Source organism: Takifugu flavidus, chromosome 18, assembly GCF_003711565.1.
Source record: "Takifugu flavidus isolate HTHZ2018 chromosome 18, ASM371156v2, whole genome shotgun sequence".
NCBI lineage: Eukaryota > Metazoa > Chordata > Actinopteri > Tetraodontiformes > Tetraodontidae > Takifugu > Takifugu flavidus.
In genome coordinates, this window is record NC_079537.1 from 658366 (window position 1) to 679154 (window position 20789).

Consider the following 20789-nt stretch of genomic DNA (forward strand, 5'->3'; position numbering starts at 1 on the left):
ATCAAATTCGCCTTCAGAGTCTTCCGGGGCGTTTGCTGCAAGCGTTGCTCGAAGGTTTTCCGTTTATAGTAATAGTAAATGAACTACAAGGCAATATTCATTCAAAATGTGAACAGTTCCAAAGAAAGTTTTCATTTGATCATTTCTGTTTTTCTGTACCTATTCCACATAAAGTAAATGCTGAATATATGCAGTCGCTGTTATCATCTGGATAAAAAGATGTTGCGAACGAATATGACTATGGTACAGTTAATAATATGATTGATTTTATATGATTTTTTTCTTTTTTCAGATGCAGATTTTGCCCGTGTGTGTGTGTGTGTGCGCGCGCGCGTCCGTTGGTTGGTTAGTTAAAGATGATATCTGGGGTGTGGCAGTAAGCAGACGGGATAAACCAGTCAGGCTCGTCAGCGTCCTACTACCGTCTTTTTCTGTCTCTCTCTGTCTCTGTCTTCCTCCACCCCAACAGGTAAAGTAGTTCAAAAGCCATACAGGTGGTGGGGGCGTGGATTAAAAACTGAGGAGAAAAGTGAAGATCCAAAATGTAAAATTAAATGTGTCCTTTTCATAATTATGCAACTCTCAGTACTCTGCTGAGGTTCATTAAGTGTTCCTGTATATATTATGATAGACAGGTCTGTTCATAAAAATACATACATAGGCTACACCACATCTTAACTTTAATTTTGTCAGTAACTATCTTGTCATCTCTAGGCACGCCAGTAAGAGTTTTGCATATTTTTTAAAGGGTCTGATGTCCAGAAACAGCTAAAATAAAAACAGTTAGTCCCATACCAACAAGTATCCCTTTCACATTCTGTAACACTTTTGATATTAAAAGTACCGTAGATTCATTTTAAAATAATCTCCAGCGGTGATGCTTTTTTAAAATATCGTAAAATATAAAAAGTCATGTCTCAGAAAAATGATGACTATTTTATACACAATCCTCCCCGACTGACAATAACAGCATGCTGCCGTTTTACTTGGCAATAAATTGAGCTTGAAAACACTCGTCCTTTTCTTTATATGAAGGCCTTTTTTTTTTGCTGAGCTTCAGTGGAAAAACCACGTGACTAGTCATTTCCTAAACTGGACAAGGACATGGAAACACACAGAGCATTGTCTGGGACCACACTTTTGGCTCGTTGTTCAGTTCTTTTTTCCAAGTGATAACAACCTTTCCTTTCATTCCTCAGAGGTCATGTTGAATGACACCGCTTCATTTCAGCAGAGGGAAGGGAAAAAAATGACTCAATGTCCTTCGTAAGCTTCGGAACAGAGAAATTCCTGATGTTCTGACAGTCCTGAAGGGAATTACTGAATTGAAAATGATTAGAAAAAGAAAACTGAATGAACCACTGGTCTGAGAAACCCAAGTGGGGTTGGGAGGAGGCCTTGCATGCTCATTTGCAGGTTGTGATGGTGATCCAGTGTGTTCTTGGAAAGCCCACATGCTAGTATAGTTTGGGCATTAGAGACTAGTGATCTGTGTGGTTGAAATCCCCATGTTTTTTGTACTAATATTGTTTTAAGTATTACTTATTAATTCTAATTATACCTTTAAGTAAATTGAAATATCCTAGTCCAAATACCTAACCTAACCCAAAAGCTTAGATGCTTTTTTCCTGTTGTTGGGTAGTACCGGTATATAATCACATCATTTCAGCTTCTATATTATTCTATTCATATATATTATCATTCTCATTTTATACTGATAAAATATTATATACATATTATACTGATATGTGATCTAAATAATTTTTACACTATAATTTTAATGACAAATTAATGATACTTATTTATCTTTGTTTGGCTTATTTTTTTTTAAGTAATACAAAGACCAGACAGGTTAAACTGGGCCTTTATACTCCGTGAGGATAAATGCACACACACACCTGCAACAGAGACAACGCATTATCTCTTATACATTCTAAGTTGTAAAATGCATTTGAAAGCATTTTAGCATGTATTCATGCGAAACATGAACATCTTTTATGTCATAATATTCTTACAGTTGTTTGTTGATTCTCTCCATACAGCCAACACCATGTAACTCTTTTCAACTAACGGACTCTTACAAGCATGTTAAACAGAAAGTGATTACAGGATCTGACACACAACTCTATCTCCACATTAAAGCTGAAATGCAGCTCTTTAGGTAGTGTTTATGTGACTGAAGTGGTCTGTGATAAAAGAGAAAGCAGCAGGAGGGTGTAGTCTACAGACTGCCCCGGCTACGCAGTTGAGCTGGTACAGCAGCATTCTCAGGTGAGTGTGAACATGAATCACCCAAAAGAAGTAACGTAGGATGTTAATAAGGGAGTAGAAAATTACAGGACAAGTTCAAAGACTATGTTGTACTGTACTGTATCCAAATTTCATTCTATAAAATACAACTTTATTGTCACACTACATTTCAGGCGATTGGACACAAATAATGTTCTAATAATGCCTCACCTAGGCAAAGTTTGCATTTTCTCTGGGCCTCTTTTTACTACACCATTCATATTTGGTAACGGGTAACAGGGAGTAAAAGAAACCAAAGAAGAAAACAGTGTTGATGAAAAAACTATGATTTTCCCCCCTCCTATTTTATATGGTCTACTTGAAATTCTAGTGAATACCTTTCCTTTGGTGGCTGTATTGCTTTGGGCATAACCTCTTTCCAATTACTACTACAGTGTTACACATACTACAATAATCTCGCTCTGACTGAAGGTTATTCAAGTGGTTATAGGTGACTGATCCTAAAGTGTCTACAGTTGGCTGATACTGTCTTGTTTTCTTTACTCCACAAGTCAACAATATTGACACTAGTGTTGTGTTATGCTGTATGTGTGCTGTTAACCTCTCTTTTTTATCAATTCACTTTTCTCTCCTGTGATGTGTTGCCAGACTGAACTGAAGATTTCAGTTTTCATACTTCCTAAATGAATGCTGATTCAACAGTGAGCTAAACAAAAACAAACAAACAACCATTACACACAAACACAGACAATTAACTGTGATGGAAGACTTCACACATCTTTCGAATTCTTCCAGATGGTTCTATTAGCTCCATCTCTTCCAACTTCTAAACCTACAGGTAGATTTTAAGGTTGTATATTAATCTGCCCTGCAACAAACAAGACAATGACATTTTTATATGTTTAAAGTCTTAAAGTTATTGATTGACCAGATTTTTTTCCTCACATTCATATGTTAGTTTGTAAGTTGTCTTCATTAACCACAGGAGGGTGAAAACTCCCACATTAACAGGTTGTAGCGAAAAAGTTGTAGTGAAACTACATAGATGAATGTGAGGTATGCTGTGGAGGAAACAGAGCAACGCATTCATGCGCATGCAAAGACCATAGTCCACATTCCCCATGGAGGTGTAACCTTGATAGACTTAAGGTGTGTCTTGCTGTCACCACAGCACTATTACCTGAGAAAGATGAGTGCTCTACAGGTATGGCAGGTATGACACAAGCAGCCTTAGTTGCATTGTTGCTTAGGGTGTTGCCTAATAGTGGCTAGGTCTGAGGTGACAAAATGTGTGAGAGAATTTATAGTGAGTAGATCTCAAAAAAGGTGGAAAATTTAATACAGTGCAAAAATAATGTAATTATTTGTCTAAGCTTTTTGAACTGACCTGCTTTCTTTTTTCTGATGAGTGCAGCAAGCAGGTGGTAAGAGCATGATGGTATGGAAGGGGTATCCTGCTAAGAGGGACAAATGATTATTAATGATTTTAAATTGCGTTCAGTGTTTTCTATTAATTTCTAGGAGAATGTGTGATGGTGAAGGAATACACGCATCCGGTTCTTGTAAAAGGATGAAATGCCCATGTAGTCCCAATGTACACAAGGACAAAAACAGGAAAATTAAAACAGCAAAAAAGACTCCCTTGGATGTGACTACATATGCTCATCGGAGGGCCCTATGTGAGCATTTGGGGGTTCAGTACCTTGCTCAAGGGTGCCATGGCAGTGCGCTGAACGCGTTCTGGCAACTAACTATAGAAAGTTTCTTCTAAATAAACTTTCTTGTAATTTACTTTACTGGTGCCAATTTAGGAACATTGTAGGAAAGTGTGTGAAATGTCGATAGTAGGCAGTTTTTCTGACTGCAAAATTGTTTCAGCAGTTGTGCAGCAGATAAAGGGTGTGTGTTTGAGCGTCTGAATGACAGGAGTGTCCTATACTTTAAAATAAACATGGTAATCCCAGAGGATACACCTCTTCTATTCACAACCAGAGCTGCAACCACTCACAACAAAATGATAACATGCACATTATTACCTAGTATGAAGGAATGGCCAAATGAGGTTTGAATTCAAATTTTAAAAATGTATAAAATGACATAATATTAAATCTATTGGAAGGCTTGTGTGAATAAAGTTTAAGGCTTCATTTAAGCGAATTGAGTGCGAGAGCAGTCAGGCATTCAGGAAGTTTGTTCACTTTACTGCTTCCCCTTTTTAGTTTGTGACTCTGGGAGCCATGACCAACCCTCAGCTGAGGGGTGTGGATGTTTCATAGTTAATATTAATGTATTTAGGCCCGAGATCTTTCATTGCTTTATGGACAAATAGTGAGATTTTGAAGTCTATTCTTTGACACACAGGTAGCCATTGCAGTGATTTAAGCAAAGGTGTAATAAGTTCCACCCTTTTTGTGTTGCTGGCTGTGGCATTCTGGATGAGCTGCACCCGTCTTTTTTTTATTAAGACCTGCTAACACACTTACAATAATCCAGCCTGCTGACAACAAATGCAACAACCCTAACCCTAACCCTAACCCTAACCCTAACCATAACCCTAACCCTAACCATAACCATAACCATAACCATAACCATAACCATAACCATAACCATAACCATAACCATAACCATAACCCCTAGCCCTAACCCTAACCCTAACCATAACCATAACCATAACCATAACCATAACCCCTAGCCCTAAGCCAGGTGATTTTCATATGCTCAGATTCTTAATTGCGAATTGACACACAGTGGCCCCATGTTATGCAAGTAAGATTTCAACCAGTTTAATGTACTGCCAGAAATTCCCATCAATTTTTCAAGTCCAGCAGTATGTTAGAATCACCTGTATCAAATGCAGACAGAAGAGCCACTAACACCAAGACTGAATCTCTAAATGAGTCACATAAATATCATTCTCTGCTATAATAAGTCCAGCCTTGGCGCTGTGGTTTGACCTAAATCCAGACTGAAAAACATTAAAGTGATTTTTTTTTGTCCCATAAAGTTGAATAAAAATTGCCTTTTCAATTATCTTACTTAAAAAAGGTAGGTTTGATATGGATCTATAATCACTATAGTCGTGCTCTTTTGAAAAGGTTTATATGGTGCTATATGGTTAAACAGAGTTTTAAAAAGGTTGTGAGTATTGTGACAAGGTTGCAGGTAGTAGGCCTAATATATCGGAATATGTCTTTTTGAGTTGTAGAATCTAGAAGTAGAAAGTGTACAAGTTAGCCAATTTTTTTTGTGTGTGTGGAGGCACCGGAGTTATTGTCCTGTTGTCTGATTTTTATTTTTCTGGGTTAAATAGAATGCAAAATCATTGCACTAGTCAGCCTGACCACGACAGCAAACACAATGTGTGCATGTCGCTGTGTTTGATGATAATCTCAAAGTAAAATTGTGCCTTTTTAGTTTGAATTTATAGACATTGTGTTTCTCTCTATAGATGTCATAATGAACATGGATTTTAGTTTTTCCCCTCTTGCCTTGGGACTGTCTGCAGTCTCATACTGAACCACTGAACCAAAGTAACATTCCTCTTTTTCTCCTACCACAGACAACTTTGTCACTGACGGGCTGTGGCATCAATGATGTTTATTGCTTTAGAGCTGAAATGATCTAAAAGGTCATTCACAGAAGCTGAAGTTATAGCTGGTGCGTGGATGAATGAGTGAAGGGTGTGCAAATGTTTTCATCAGTATGACATTTTCTGTCTTTTAGCATTCAGCTGAGGTGCAGACATTAAATGAAACACAGTCAGAATTGGAAAGAGCAACATCACACACCATAAGCTCAGAAGTCTGTTGACCTTGCAGTCTAAAATGTGTCCCTTATTATGTGTGGAGGGCTGTTGATCATTACTAATATTGCACAACAGGAAAAGTTCACTTAAAGGTCACATGTTTAAAAGAGTTGAAGTTCCTATATGACAACTGTCTGCATTGGTATACTGAGTGGCTTTACTGTTGCAATATGGTTGTCAGTTTACCAAGTTTCTGTTGAAAACATAAAATCTAATTTTTCTCAATGAATTTTAAGTGATTATCCCAAGAGACCTAACATTTAGAGAGGCGAGGATGAACATTGTTGAGTCACACTGTGGCTGATGCACAACCAAAGTCAGATTAGCTAGAGTGTCTGTACATTTATTCTAACTGATATTCATTTTATCATACCATGCTGCAATTTTCCCACTTCCTACACACACTTACTTTTGTGAGTAACAAACTACTTTTAACCAGTATTTTATAGACTTCTAGTAGAATTTTTGAGCTGTTGTTTCATTAAAAGTAAAATGGCGCTGTCCCAGGCAACAGCCAGCAGTAGCAGCTCCCTACACCTAATTGTTCTTTTTAAAATTTTCTCAGTGTTCGCTATACTTGTTTACATACTTTACTTTTTTCTTTCCTTTTACCTTTTCTATATATATATTTTTAATAAATGGGTGTTAAGAGAGTTTCCTTTATCCTCCTAGACTAGGGTTGTCGAGTTCCTATTGCTTTCTACTGCTTTAAGGTTATCCAAAAGAGGGCGCTGCACATCCATATATCACCAACCTGTATTATTCTTTTTCAGCTCGCTGGTGTGGCTCTTAAGAAAAGCTGGCAACTTATTTAGTTTGACATCTAGATTGTTAATTTCAGTAAAAACAAAAGCAGTTCGAGGTTAGATTTTCTACCAGTGGACAAAAATCTCAGTTTAGCTTCGGTCTCATTTAAAACATGTCTAGGTTCAATGAGCCAACATTTCACAAGATTAAAAGCAGTCCGTAATTTGACAAAGGTGGAGTCATTGAAATGAATCAACTCCAGAGAACATACCGTCAGAACACATTCCACTGTGATTTTAAGATCTGCTTGCTGTAGACTATAGGGTTGGCAAAATGGTTGACTGGTTAGCAGTCACATGCTGTGTGAGTGAGTTTAAGAAAAAGAAATAAAGTAAAATCCAAGCTTTTATTGCAGTGTGATCAGGATTTACTATACTATACTATACTATACTATACTACTATACTATACTATACTATACTATACTATACTATACTATACTATACTATACTGGTACTAAAATATATGAGGCAAAAAACACTCCTTTGCTTTACTGAAGAAAAACTTTCAGGAGAATTATTTTTTAAATGTATGTAAAGAATAACGAATTATTTTCAGTGTTTTACTGCAGTACTAAATCTCAAAAAGCTTCAGCCATCCACAGAAATGTCCATTACAGCAACAGTTCACTGACAATAAAAGATGATGAACGTTACAATTCTAATGTTGTCTATTTAACCTCCTCGTGCATTAAGAATTTGAAAAGATATTATATTTTTCAAGAAGGGGATATATTGGTTTGTGGACCACACAGGCCACTATAGAATGGCAGAGAAGATGGCTAAGCGGTACCACTTGCAATACAACTAAGAAACAAGGAAAATACACTTTGAGTCTTGTGATTGTTCCTCTTTAAATTACATAATGTAGATGTGCTGGGATGCATCATCACCAAGAGATCCTGCCATCAGATGTTTTTGGCCTCTTGAGCATCACTGCGAGCAGGTCTGGTCTGCTCAGGGCTGAGCTTGTATCCCTCTAGTATGTTGACCATGGAGCTTCCTTCTGTATCCAGAACCACCTGGTGACTCTCTCTGTAGCATTTTTTATGAGTTCCTTCTCCTTAGACTGGGCCAGTTTTGTCGAAACTTAAAGTGACCTTCCTGTAATTGACTGCTTCCATGTGGAACGTGGATAGTGGGTGTTTCCCACCTCTGCACTGCTCTGACAGCTCCTGGTACCTATTGTGCTTGTGCTCTTCTGCCTTGTCAGCTACGCTCTACTTTGATGACCTGCTTGATGTAATTAGAAAAGATGACCATGTCAAGACCAAGCAGTTGTGGTTATGATGTGCTCAGGAACTTACAGCCAAGGTCATCTCTCAGAGGGTGTATATCGGGTGTTGACTTGAATGTGTCACGTTTAGTGTGTAGTGTTTAGTGTTTTCTTGCGGTTATGGCTGAGGCTGCTGTTTCCATGACGATTGACCATTGATTTGATCCATGGTACCCGCCCATTGTGAGGGATTTTGGGCAGTGGTTAAGGCTGCCTTTGAGAGAGAACATAAAATAGTATTTTGTGCAATCATGTAATTGGAATTGTGATATTACCAATAAATCAGGCTATTTTAATGGAACAAACTGGGCAGAGCTATAAAGCAGGGGTGTCTAACCACCTGCAAGTCTAATACGCTTCATACTAAAGCTGATTAAAAGTAATCCTGTTCAATATGTATGATGACCGAGGTTCACCGAGTTTATGAAGTGGAAAACACTCTTTGGTTCCACATATAGATACTTTTTAAAGCTTTACATTAAAAAAAAGATTCTTTAAAAAATAGAATTGATGGTGAGCTAAAGCATATTAAAGTTACCAATCAAATTAAAATGTAACTATTGTTCAAAGCTATTTCTACCAAGTTGTGCTAAATATTTTTTTAATGCTTCCTCTCTGTAACAATTAAAATTAAAACGAGTATTATTATTTTATTTCACATGTAACTTTTTTTTTAATTAAATGTTCTGTTCTACTCCCAATTTTAGGTAATTTAGAAAGATGAAGAAGAACACTTGGCCTTCAAAAGCACATTATAAAATCATTTCTATTCACCCAAAGGTTTCCCATGTAGCATTATTGTGTGTTAATGATATTCGTTAATTATGTCAAAACACTTTATAAAGGATACGTCACATACCAGTCCTCCCAGATAATGAGCCTGACCTTATTTCATGCTGTGCAAGTGTCCCGTCATGGCTTTCATACTCATCTATAGTAATTACAGCCATTTACAGTGGAGGTGAGGTTTGACGGATTGACGTCTTTGACATGACTGGATTAGCAGTCTGTCCCTAATCTTATCTGCTGCAATCTTAAATCCTAGCATAAGAACTGGCTCGTTAACCTCAGGTCTCCACTGTGGGATTAATCTGAAAGGAGAGTGCCGTGTAGACAGAATGAAGAGATGCATATGTTTTGTTAAATCCAGACTGTCTGTCTGTGAGGGTTGCCAAAAATAAAACAAGAACAAAATCCAATAAGATAGAGTGAAGTAAGAGAAACTTTATTGAATAAGGTGTTGACATAATAAAGATTACCTGTAAATTCTCAACTATTGATGGTAGGATAAATGGCTGGAGGAATCTCCTGAAAGTTTTGGGTTAACCAACTTAACCAGTCTGTCTCGACCACAAATAGTAACTGAGAACTTCTTTACTTAAAAACAAATGAAAGAAAAAACCCAACAGGGAAACATTTTTTTTCTACACATACAGCAAGTGCACATTAAATTCAGTTCAATTTTATTTTTAAAGAAACAGTATCTGTTACAATCAAGATTGTCCACACCTGCAACCCTCCAAAAAATGCAAATGAAAATAGAGTTACATTGTAAATATATGAATTTCATATTATGGTGTATATATGACATTGTTAAAATTCATCATATTCATATCCACACAAAAACCTACTTTGAAAAGACTGCTTAAAAAAGAATTAAAAGACAAATGCTGGGCTTTGTACTGGACAATAGACACCCTCCCCTGGCGGCTCTCTGAGCTGGGCCAGGTTGATTTCCTGATGGTGTCCTCAAAGGACACCAGCAGCTGCCCTACAGGGTTTCAGCTTGGTTACACAACAGGACAAAGCTGTGTCGGGTAAAAATCACAGCCATCTCCTCTGTCTGCTTCCGTGAACTGGGTCAGCCATCGTGAACAAAGTTGCATGACAGGACCTCACATTATGTTGCAATTGTGTACGTATAAGTATGTGTTGGTTAATAGAAAGAAGGGAGGAAAAGTGTAATTCTTAATTTAGCCACACATACCAATGTGAGGCTGCAGCATTATAAAGCACTATAGTTTTAAGTTCTTCAGCCACACCTGTGGAGTGCTCTGGCCTCAGAGTTCAGACTCTTTCCTCACTAATCCTCTCCACACCAATCCTCCACTTGCCTGATTTGTTGCTGTGCTAAACTGAATGGCATAAAATATCAACTTTCACAAAAGCCCAGCAATTGTAACAAAAATGTTGAATTGAGTTGTCTTCCACCTGGATGATGGGGGGACATGACTTGATAGCCTTCTTCTCTACTTTATATAGGTCTTAATATATACACTGGTCAGTAAAAACAATCAGGTGATCATATGCAGTGGTGATTCTGGAATCCACTGGGGCCTGTCAGGGATATGACCCAGCCAGAAAGTTTCTAAAACTAAAATTGGTTTTGATCAGTTTGGTAAGACTATCTGCAATACCATCATCAAATGTATGTAAGGGTACAGAACTAAATGATGCATGCTTTTTACACTGGTATGTGTTATGACATGGAATGGGTGGAGCTACATACATTGCGGATTGATTTGCAAAGGATTAGTACATGTTAGGACCTAAGGTATTATCTTCCTCTCTTGGTTGCATTGTGTAGATTAAGGCCAAAGGAGATGATAGCCTAGTCTGATATGTATGATAAAAGAAATGGAAATACATGCATAAACCACACTTACACTTAACCACACAAAACTGTACTTCTTTGTGGAAATGCAGACTTATTAGTCAGGAACACTTATAGAAGAGTAGCATTATTATTTGCTTTTCCTTGTTGCTAAATCTCCGATAATTTTTAAGAACTAATGGTTATTTCACTGAAATCACTTGTCATTTGTAATAAAACTGTGCAGTTCGTCCAAACACCGATTCCGACGTTTTATTAACTAGGTCTTGAACGCAGCAGATTCAACTAAATCAATAAGGTGGTTGCTGTTTTTTTTTTTTTTTTTAAATCAATCTGAGCCAAGGTAGCTGACAGAAGCTCTTTCGGTGAACCATAGAGAAATTTGTCAAACAGATGCTCCGAGGTCAGTCAGAACGAAAACAAACCCACGTGTCTGAGATTAGAAGCGGATCTCCGCATCTCAGGTCTCCGAGCAGCGCTGCTGTCTCTGAACTGAACGTGCAGAGAAACAGGACGGACACCGTGCGTTTAGTCTCAGCAGCACTTTAACATCCCTGATGTTTAACATCCTTGATGTTAAAGTGATGCGTTGTTGGGAGGGTGCCACATTGCTCCTGCTCTAAAACTTCACGCTGCAGAGAGCTGCAGGGGGACAACATCACCGACCACCTCTGGATAATATGTCGCTGCTGAAACAGCGCGGGAGAGAGCTGGAGCGCTTCGACGGCCTGTCGCTCATTTACTGGTACGTTAAAGTTGCCCTTTACTCGTGTTAGTGCCATCATACTAAACCAAATCGCTCTCTCTCTCTATCACACACACACACACACACACACACACACACACACACACACACACTAGTGGCATTATTTATGTTTAGCTCCCAGGATAATTAAAAAAAATAAGAAAACGTAATGGTCATAATTAGTAACACACTTGTGAGATAGGTATTTCAAGATTATTTCCTTTTCGATTTCAACATGACATGATTAGTCTGGTAGGAAAAGGAGCATAACTCACACGCTGGATTGGCAAAATGATATTAAAATTGTCAAAACATTTCCTCAGTCGTCTTGGATTTTCTGTAGTCTGTCTGTCTGTCTGTCTGTCTGTCTGTCTGTCTGTCTGTCTGTCTATCTATCTATCTATCTATCTATCTATCTATCTATCTATCTATCTATCTATCTATCTATCTATCTATCCCTGTCTGTCTGTCTGTCTGTCTGTCTGTCTGTCTGTCTGTCTGTCTGTCTGTCTGTCTGTCTGTCTGTCTAAACACACACGCAAACAAACATAGGTATATGTATATACAGGTATATGTATATACAAAAAACGCAGTGGCAATGAAACATTAAAAAAAAAATCAAGCATCACATTGACTTATATTTAGCAAGAACTAAACCAGATCAGTATTATACTGCGTCGGTGACTCTTATCCAAGCAAAACTTTAAAATACATCTGTATGTAGTGTTGAATTCCATGGAGACATTTTGTGGAGAGAGGAGGGGTCCATCAGGTGGTGCCTGACATGACTGCAGGGGTTTGCGCAGGCAGATGACACTTAAAGGCAGCTTGAAGGGATGTGTTACGATACCATTGTGTGCTCCCTCTCTGGATGTCAACCCCAAAGATTCCTTCATGATTCTCTCCCACAATAAGTTACCAGAACTCTGGGACTACTTTCTCATTTATGTCTCAGGAGCCTTAGAGTTTAATCCAGACAGCCGTGTCATCGACCTAGGACTGTTCCCTCTGAGGATGAACCCCACCATTAAGACCAGGTAGGTGAGATATAGTCAGCCAATAAAGTTACATGTTGCATTTTCTAGATTACATCACATTTCTTCATTAACTTTCTGCCTGTGGAGATTTTTATTTTGCAGAAATTCCTAGAAATCCTTCAGCAAAATTGTGTCAGTATGTAGTTCATGGACATAATTTAATATAGACAGATAACAACAACTAAATGCAGTACGCTAAATATTTTTATGGCAAAGTCACTACTTAGGGCTGCGTTAAAACATGTAATATATGCAACTGTGTATATAGCTCAGAACAATTCTACTTATGCATTTAAGAAAACCCTCTGTTTACTTTCCATAGATTTGAAACATACAGTATTATCTCTATTGGGTTTTTGCATGAGTAAATTATTTAACATTTAACATATGCTTATAGTTGTAGTGGTTGTAGTGAACATTGTTGTAGTGTATACAGTGTGGTGGGAGTTGCCACAATGATGAATTAGATAATCAGGAACAGCTCTTTTCAATATACACACCATCTCCAAATATTAACACATGTTGTTGTTATATAGCCACATGATTTGTCTCTGGATGTTTGACACATGTGAATATGCAGTACACAGTATTTCATACTTTAAGAAAGCTGTTGCAGCCTTTAAATATGTTGTGTTATATATGTTATGTTATGAAACATTTCCTTTGTAGTGTGCAGCCATAATACATCTCAATAGGTATCGGTGTGACATAATGATAATGACATTTCTGCTCTGCAGCTTCCAGTCTTTAATTTAAGTAAAGTTGAATGGTTGTGATGTTTAACGGTTGCAGCGCTCACATGCTATTGAAGGTCTGCTTGTATGTGTATGAAGTGTGAAGCTTTATTTTGTATCAATTGTTCTCTGCATGTGGTTCTTGCTCTTTAGTGACCACTCTAGTGGGCACCTTAAATCACACCCTTACTCTGGGATGTCATGTTTTCAGAACTGTATTTGTTAGCAGGATTATGGAAAAATGTAATATGAATGGACAGTGAGCTCGAGAAAGGATGAAGAAAAATGAAATAAATGTTTGGATGAGGGTAAGGGGCTAGATGAATAACTTTTTATCACCTATTCTACTTCTGGAAAAGGAAAGTGTATGCACTGTAGGTTTATTGTCTTTACAGCTGGGTTTGTAGAAGGGTTATGTAGAAGCAGTGGATGACTTTGCATCTATTAAGAGGTGGGATTTGTTCCAAATTTTATATTAATTAAATTATTCAGAATTAATTGTGACATACTTTCTTTGTACATGGCCAGAGATAACACATGCTTGAGCAAACATTTCACCTTTAGTGATGTGCTAAAAATAATTTGCTCTTCAAATTAGACATGACCTATAATACATACTTCACAAATGACAAATTTAAACTTTAGCAGTGTCAGAATAAAGTCCTTATAGGCTGATCATTTGTATGATTTATGGGTCATAAACTCCTGAACCCATAGAAAAGAGATCAGCCATGTATGAATTGTCTTCTTCTCCTGCCAAAACATTTGTAACAGGATGTGGAGACAGCAAGACAGATGGTGCAGTGCAAAAACATTGTTCTTTTTTAATCTCCTCTCATTTTTGACTCAAGATACTAAATTTAGACTGAAGCCTCACGTTGACCTTTTTTCAGTTTTAAATATTAGGCTGTTGGGATTTTGCAGTTCTACAGTGACAGTTAGGTAGCTGCAGTAAATGTGTTGGATTGTCCAATCAGAAGTCCCAATAATGTCATTGTGTGACTTGTGAGATTGTGTGTGCTGTCATGAAATTTCCCTGTGACAGCAAATTTAGGCAGAGTATGCTGGAAGACTCCTAGTGATGGCTGACATGAAGCGCTGACAAGGACTATAAGAGCGGCTTTATTCAGGTCAGCACTGGCACTGCTTTGATTTGGATTCATGATATTGAAGTGAAAAGATTCACATAATTTTAAGGAAAATTGTACTTTTTCATTGAAAGTGTTCACATTGCATTCACACTGAAAAATAACCAGCTAAACATGACCTTACCGAAGATGTAACTTCGGGATATTCAGCATATTTTGGGTTCTTCACTTTCTTAAAACCATTGCGGATGTAGACTGTTGTGAGAGCCGCGGACCCTCCAAACATATTAAATTCATCAGCTGAAGTTGTTCCGAGATGAGAAGCTACTAAATTAATCACTGTTGATGAAATCATACACTCATCGCGATGACGTCATACCACTAATGCTCACAAAACATTTCATGTTTGGCAAAACTGATCTCGCAAGAAACTGATATGAAACACAGTAAAAATTTTATTGCATTTTATTTTATTGCCAACTAAAGGAGAGATAGGATTCCAGTGTTATTAACTATAGGAAAGCAACAGCTATATGTCTGTGTTCCCCTTTTGTTCAGTATGCTAGTGTTGTAAGAGGTGTGAGTTGTGAGGACTATTTATACGAAGACTACATTTTTTTAAATTAAGTTACATTGTAGTGGGAACTGGGTTGCAAAGTGGAGGGTTCCAGGTTCAAGCCCCAGTCTGGATAAAACATGGAGGGTGTTCTGGCAGTAGGGGGAAGGTGCCAGAACACCTTCAGAGCATTACCGAAGTACCCTTGAGCAAAATACCGAACCTACAAATGCTCACATGCGACCTGAACCCCCATCCAGGGGTGGACCCTGCCTTCGTCCCTACACACACCCTCCCCGTGACCCTAAAAGAAATAAAATGGTCAAGAAGATAAAGTTACATGATTTAAATTGACAGCGTGTCTGTCAAATACTGTTGAAAACCTCATAGGCAGTTTATGTGGCATGCTGTCCTTGATTGTATTTGCTGTGAAAGTGACCACAGGCTGTGACAGGTGTGACTGGATGCAACCAGACAGGTTGTATACTGCATTCTTTTTTGAGGAAGTCAGGCCTCTGGTGGATACAAACATAGCTTTGTTTCTGCTCTGACTCTCGTCACAGTCAGAAGGACTCAACATCTTTCCTCTTTATATTTCTGTGTCCTTTGTACCTTTGACTTTCAAAGGTAAAAATAGTGGTTGTGACATAAAATTTTCCCTTCAGCTGACACATTTTTAAGGATAATAAATTCCTAAAAATGGAAATAAATTCCCAACAGGTAAACCCACATGCCACACAGACAACATGCATATAATGTAATTCACAAATTTAAATGTGTGTCCCCTAAGTGTGCTGAACATGCATGTATAATGTGTGTGCAGATGTGAGTATGTAAGGAATGCATGCCTGTGCGTGACAAGAATGATAGTCTGCTAGACATGCTACATCTCTCTCTGATGAAGGGTCTGCCACCCACTATACACAAGCTTGAGCACCTGGAGTCTCTGCCCCTGCTGAAAAAGCAAGGACCCACCCTAAAAGCCCAAATAGCATTTGATTTACTCTTTAAAAAATATGCATGGGGGACGTACAAGACACAGGTGTCAAGTTCTGTTTGTCATGTCAATTCATATCATCCTTGTTTCGGTCAAATTGGATTAGGATTATTAGAACTTTGTTTCACATTCTCATTCGAGGTCCATGCAAGATCTTTGGTAAAGGCTATAGAACCTTTCAGAATCCTGTCCTAAAGCAGCCCACCTGCTGTGGGACATAATGCTGAAATGTTACACTTCTTGTCAGACAATTTTGAAGGCTATTTGCCCCAGATTTAGTTTTGGATAGTTAGTTCATTTGGATTTAATTTTATTTAGAAGCCTTATTAGTGTCAGACACCAGATGAGAACCCAAACGACACACGAGATTGGCTGAACACCGCTTTATTGTCGGAAACAGACAACACCAGGGAGCGAGCAGAACAGAATAGTCGGGGACAGGCAAGGTCGAGATCGGGCAAAAGGCAGACAGAGTTTACAGGGGAACAGGCAAGGTCGGAACCGGGTAGGCAGGCAAACAGGAATACGCTGGAAAGTCATCGGGAACGAATAACGATCTGGCCTCCGGGGTTTAAGAAGAGAGCTCATTAGAGTCCTGATGCACAACAGGTGTGCGGGGCGAGGCGGCTCACGGGCATGATTGCCCGCAGCTGTGACATATTAGTCTGTATCATGATTGGACACTTTACATTTATGAAATCACTTCATTTGAAAAAACAGACAAACATTTGAATTTCCTCATTTCCTTTTATTTTTCTTCTTCTCTCAGTCATATACAGGATATAAGAACGTCCACAGTTAAATTATTTTAGAAACTGAACAGTTTTAGTTGTCATCATCAGAATCTCCGAATGGGTTGTATAATGGTGCAATGAGGAGCAGAGTCACCTCAGTCTGCCAGTCTCTGCATGCTGTTACTGTTGTTTTTCCCATGCCTGTATGTTTTAAGCTGTGCCTGCACAGTTTTGGTGCAAGAGTCCTGGACCATGTCCATTTGTTATTTTTACATTATAGAAAGTGAGTGAGTGAGCCAGCCTGTCAGTTTGTGACTTATTCAAGGTGTATTTTGACCTGCTGGGATAGGCTCTTGTTAGGACACCACTGTGCATAAAATAAGGGCTAAACAGCAAACTGAAAATCAACGGCTAAATAAAACACAGATAACTCAACCATTTAATAAATAGGAGGTATTGTAAAGTTTAGGCAGTTTCCATGATAACTTAAGTTAAATTAACTCATTTTCTCTTCTCATTTACAGTGTTAAGAAGCTGTTTTCTTTCCTATTTTTTACATTCTGTTCATACCACATACATAGACCAGTAATGCTGCATGGTTTTCTTGTTTGCAAATTAATGTAGCGCTATCTCTAGTCTGTTGTAAGCCTTAACTGTTAGTCCACAGAGGGCCAGTTCTTGCTACACTTTTGTCTCAGTGCATTTTAGTTTGGCTTGGTTCATCAAGACATCATAAATCATAAATCATAAATATTTCTTCAGAGATTAGGATAGTCTCTTTTGCCTTATGATTGAGCTTGTCTTGACATGCACCCTTGTTTAAAATTTGGAAGGCTTGGTCCTGACTGTTTCTGCAGCTCAACCAGCCAAATATAACACATCCTTTTGTTGCTGCTCTCTGTGAATTTATTTCTTGCATTTCTGAGCTTGTTAGTCTCATAATGGTGATTTAAAATAGCCAAAGGGCCCAGGAGCAGTAGAACACCCAGGTCTGCTGTAACACTAGTTTGGAATGTCAATTCATCACGGGAGAGTGTCTTCAGCAAATCATCTCACCCTAAGACTCAACCCGTTGCATTTAAATGGCTTGATGATAAATACAACAGTTTTAATAAATGGGACAATTTGCAGTGTTTAATACCTACTACTAGGGAGAAAACCCTATTTTACGTGTTATTTTCTTTTAGGAGCAGATTAAAATATGTGGTAGCACACAGCAATTCTTATCATTTTCAGTAAATATGGCATTGCACAGTGGCATTAAATACACTGTTGTATTGCCTTCAAGCTGTGCAAACGTGCAGTTTTAAAAAGTTTAATGTCGGAAATATTTTCACTGCACAATGACTGAAGTGGAATTTCTGCCATCTGTCCTTTGTCTCCATCTATGCTTTGTTGCTTTTTGTTGTTATTAAGTCAATAATTGGGCAAGCGTTATTCAGAATTCACATATATGTGATGCCTTTCTTGAAGGATAATCACACATTTGTGTTCTAAACATTTACAGTAAACTGACCAAATTCTGTTCAAATGCAGGAATATTGACAAGACATGGATGGGAACCTTCTGCATCGCTCCGCTCTTCCGCATGCTGTATCTATTTCTGTAGGGTTTTCTTACACTTTGCAGACTTTAAACAGACAGAATTAGCTTAATCCTGCATTGTCAGGTATAATGTGGAGTAATGGAATTCTAATTTGCCTCTTATCCACTACTCTTATCCTCATTCCCTCTGGTGCTGATCAGTTTGCAGGGGGGGGTGTTGTGATTCTCTCACCACTGAAAATGTGAATCCTGAAGCAGATTGCTGACTGGAATTGCCTCATGGGAAGATTGATTGTTGCTAATTTGTCTTCCCCTCATTCTCCTCTCACCCAAATATTGACTTCTCTGTACAAAGTGTGATCTTTAGTGTCTATTTAGAATCACCCGAGGTGTCAGACAATCGTTTCTGTGATTAGCTGAAATGAACTCTATGCCTTTGATTCAGCTGAAGTCTAATTAAGAAATTAAGTGTCTTGTCTTTACCTTTCATTATTTTCTGTAGCCAGTTGGCTCTTTTAGCTCAATGTGTTGAGTCTTTTTTGGGAAAAAAAAGATAATTCCAAATCTTTGAATTAATCAAAATGAAGTCCTCTTCCAACAGCTCATTGCATCTAACACTTTAATAAATTGTAATAAATGTAGTAAACCACAGAGCACCGCAGCTAATCAAACCATTTACTCTCTAAATCTGGCAATAACCGCTGAACAAGTCTGACCCTCCCAAATCCATGTTTGCATATTCTTTGATATTTTGTATTTGTCATAAATGTCTGGATAGCTCAGTGGTTCATGATGCTTCCTTTGGTGCAAAAGGTTACTGGTTTGAATCCAGGTGGGCTCTTAGGCAAGTCTATATGCTATATTCCTATACCTCAGAATGAGCAGAACCATAAATGATAGAAGCAACAATTCACCTGATGTCAAATTGGCAACTGGAACAAGGCAATCGTGGGCAGATCACCCCCAAATATTTTACCCAATGTTAACAACCAAAGTACCAATTTTTGCCTTCCTCCAGAAGGAGAAGGCAAAAATTGTGATCCCTAAGGTAGATCATCACAGAGGCTCTGAGTTTCTGGAGTGGAACAACCATCAGCCTCTCCGTTACATGGATGACATCAAGCTGCATGCCAAGATCTACAGCAAAGACATCGGGACGGCAGTTATCTAGAAGAGGGGTTGAACTACCTGAGCAAACCATCACAAAAGTGCAGGACAGTTACAAATACCTGGAAAAGGCCAGACTGAAAGACAGCACAGAGGCACAAGAACAGGTCAGCCACAGCCAGAGACCTACAGATCCTGAAAAGTGAGCTGAATGGTAAGAATAAGAAATCCAGTGTCCTGACGCTGTACACGAAGCAAAAGGAAGGGAACTACTGTCCTGGAGGAAACAACAAGCCTCCGATGCTGAGTGAAGGCCTCAGGCAACAAAAGCCCAGCCAGGAGGAGGAGGAGCCTTCATGGTATGAATTGAGGAAGTGGCTGATATCGAGAAAACCTACTAGTGGCTGCACAAGAACAGGCCCTGAACACCAGAGCAATAGAGGCCAGGGTCTACCATAGTAGACAAGACCACAGATGTAGGCTGTGTGGAGATGCCCCTGAGACAGTCCAGCACATCACAGCAGGGTGCAAGATGTTGGCAGGCGAGGCATACATGGAGCAGCATAACCAGGTGGCTGGTATAGTGTACAGGAACATCTGTACTAAGTATGGACTGGAGGTCCCAGGGTCCAGGTGGGAGACACCCCCAAAGTGCTGGAGAACAAGCAGGCCCAGATCTTGCAGGACTTCCAGATCCAGACTGACAAGATGGTGGTGGCCAATGAGCCTGACATTGTGGTGGTAGATAAACACGAGGAGACAGTGGTGGTGATAGATGTAGCAATCCCGAATGATAGCAACATCAGGAAGAAGGAACACGAGAAGCTGGAGAAATACCAAGGGCTGAAAGAGGAGATGGAGAGAATGTGGGGGATGAAGGCAACAGTGGTCCCAGTAGTGATTGGGACACTAGGGGCAGTGACCCCCAACCTGAGTAGATGGCTCCAACAGATACCAGGAACCACATCAGAAATCTCTGTCCAGAAGAGTGCAGTCCTAGGAACAGCTAAGATCCTGCGCAGAACCCTCAGACTCCCAGGCCTCTGGTAGAGGACCTGAGTCTGAAGGAAGGAGGCACCACCCAGGAGGGGCGAGGAAGAGAGTTAATTTAGTTTATTCATGTGTCCTCTGAGTTTTATGCTTGCCCATGTAGCATTTAGCCTTTTGGCTTTGTGCTGTGGTTCCTCTGTATGATCTTCCTCCTGCTAGAAGCTTGAGCAATATCAGATTTGTTGTGTAGTTGCCAGCCATAGACATCTGGCCTGTGTCAGTTTTAAATGTTGATTTTATTTATCAAATGTGACTAAATGGCGCAAATACTTCTCTTTAAGGTAGAATTTTGTGTTGTGTTGCTTAAAATAGTAATCTTTTTCTCTACATGAACACCTTAAGTATACTGACTCCTAAATATGGAATGTTGATGACTCATTTGTAAGTTGAATACAAATAACTTTGGGGAGAACAGAAACAGATTGTTTGAAACTTCAAGATCCATCT

General features: G+C 38.8%; 1 protein-coding gene across 4 annotated transcripts in view; it reads left to right on the forward strand.

Moving 5' to 3' along the window:
* Positions 1 to 11138: 11138 nt before the first annotated feature.
* Positions 11139 to 20789, forward strand: part of si:dkeyp-72e1.9 (syntaxin-binding protein 4) — a 51081-nt gene continuing 41430 nt past the window's right edge. Inside the window, exons 1-2 of one of the 4 annotated variants that reach the window (XM_057014551.1) lie at positions 11151 to 11494; positions 12450 to 12531. In XM_057014551.1, coding sequence (XP_056870531.1) covers positions 12509 to 12531 — 23 coding nt within the window. In that variant the 5' untranslated portion in view covers positions 11151 to 11494; positions 12450 to 12508. Of the gene's footprint in view, positions 11495 to 12449; positions 12532 to 20789 lie in introns of all 4 variants that reach the window. The other 3 variants (XM_057014550.1, XM_057014547.1, XM_057014546.1) reach the window with 3 other exon arrangements.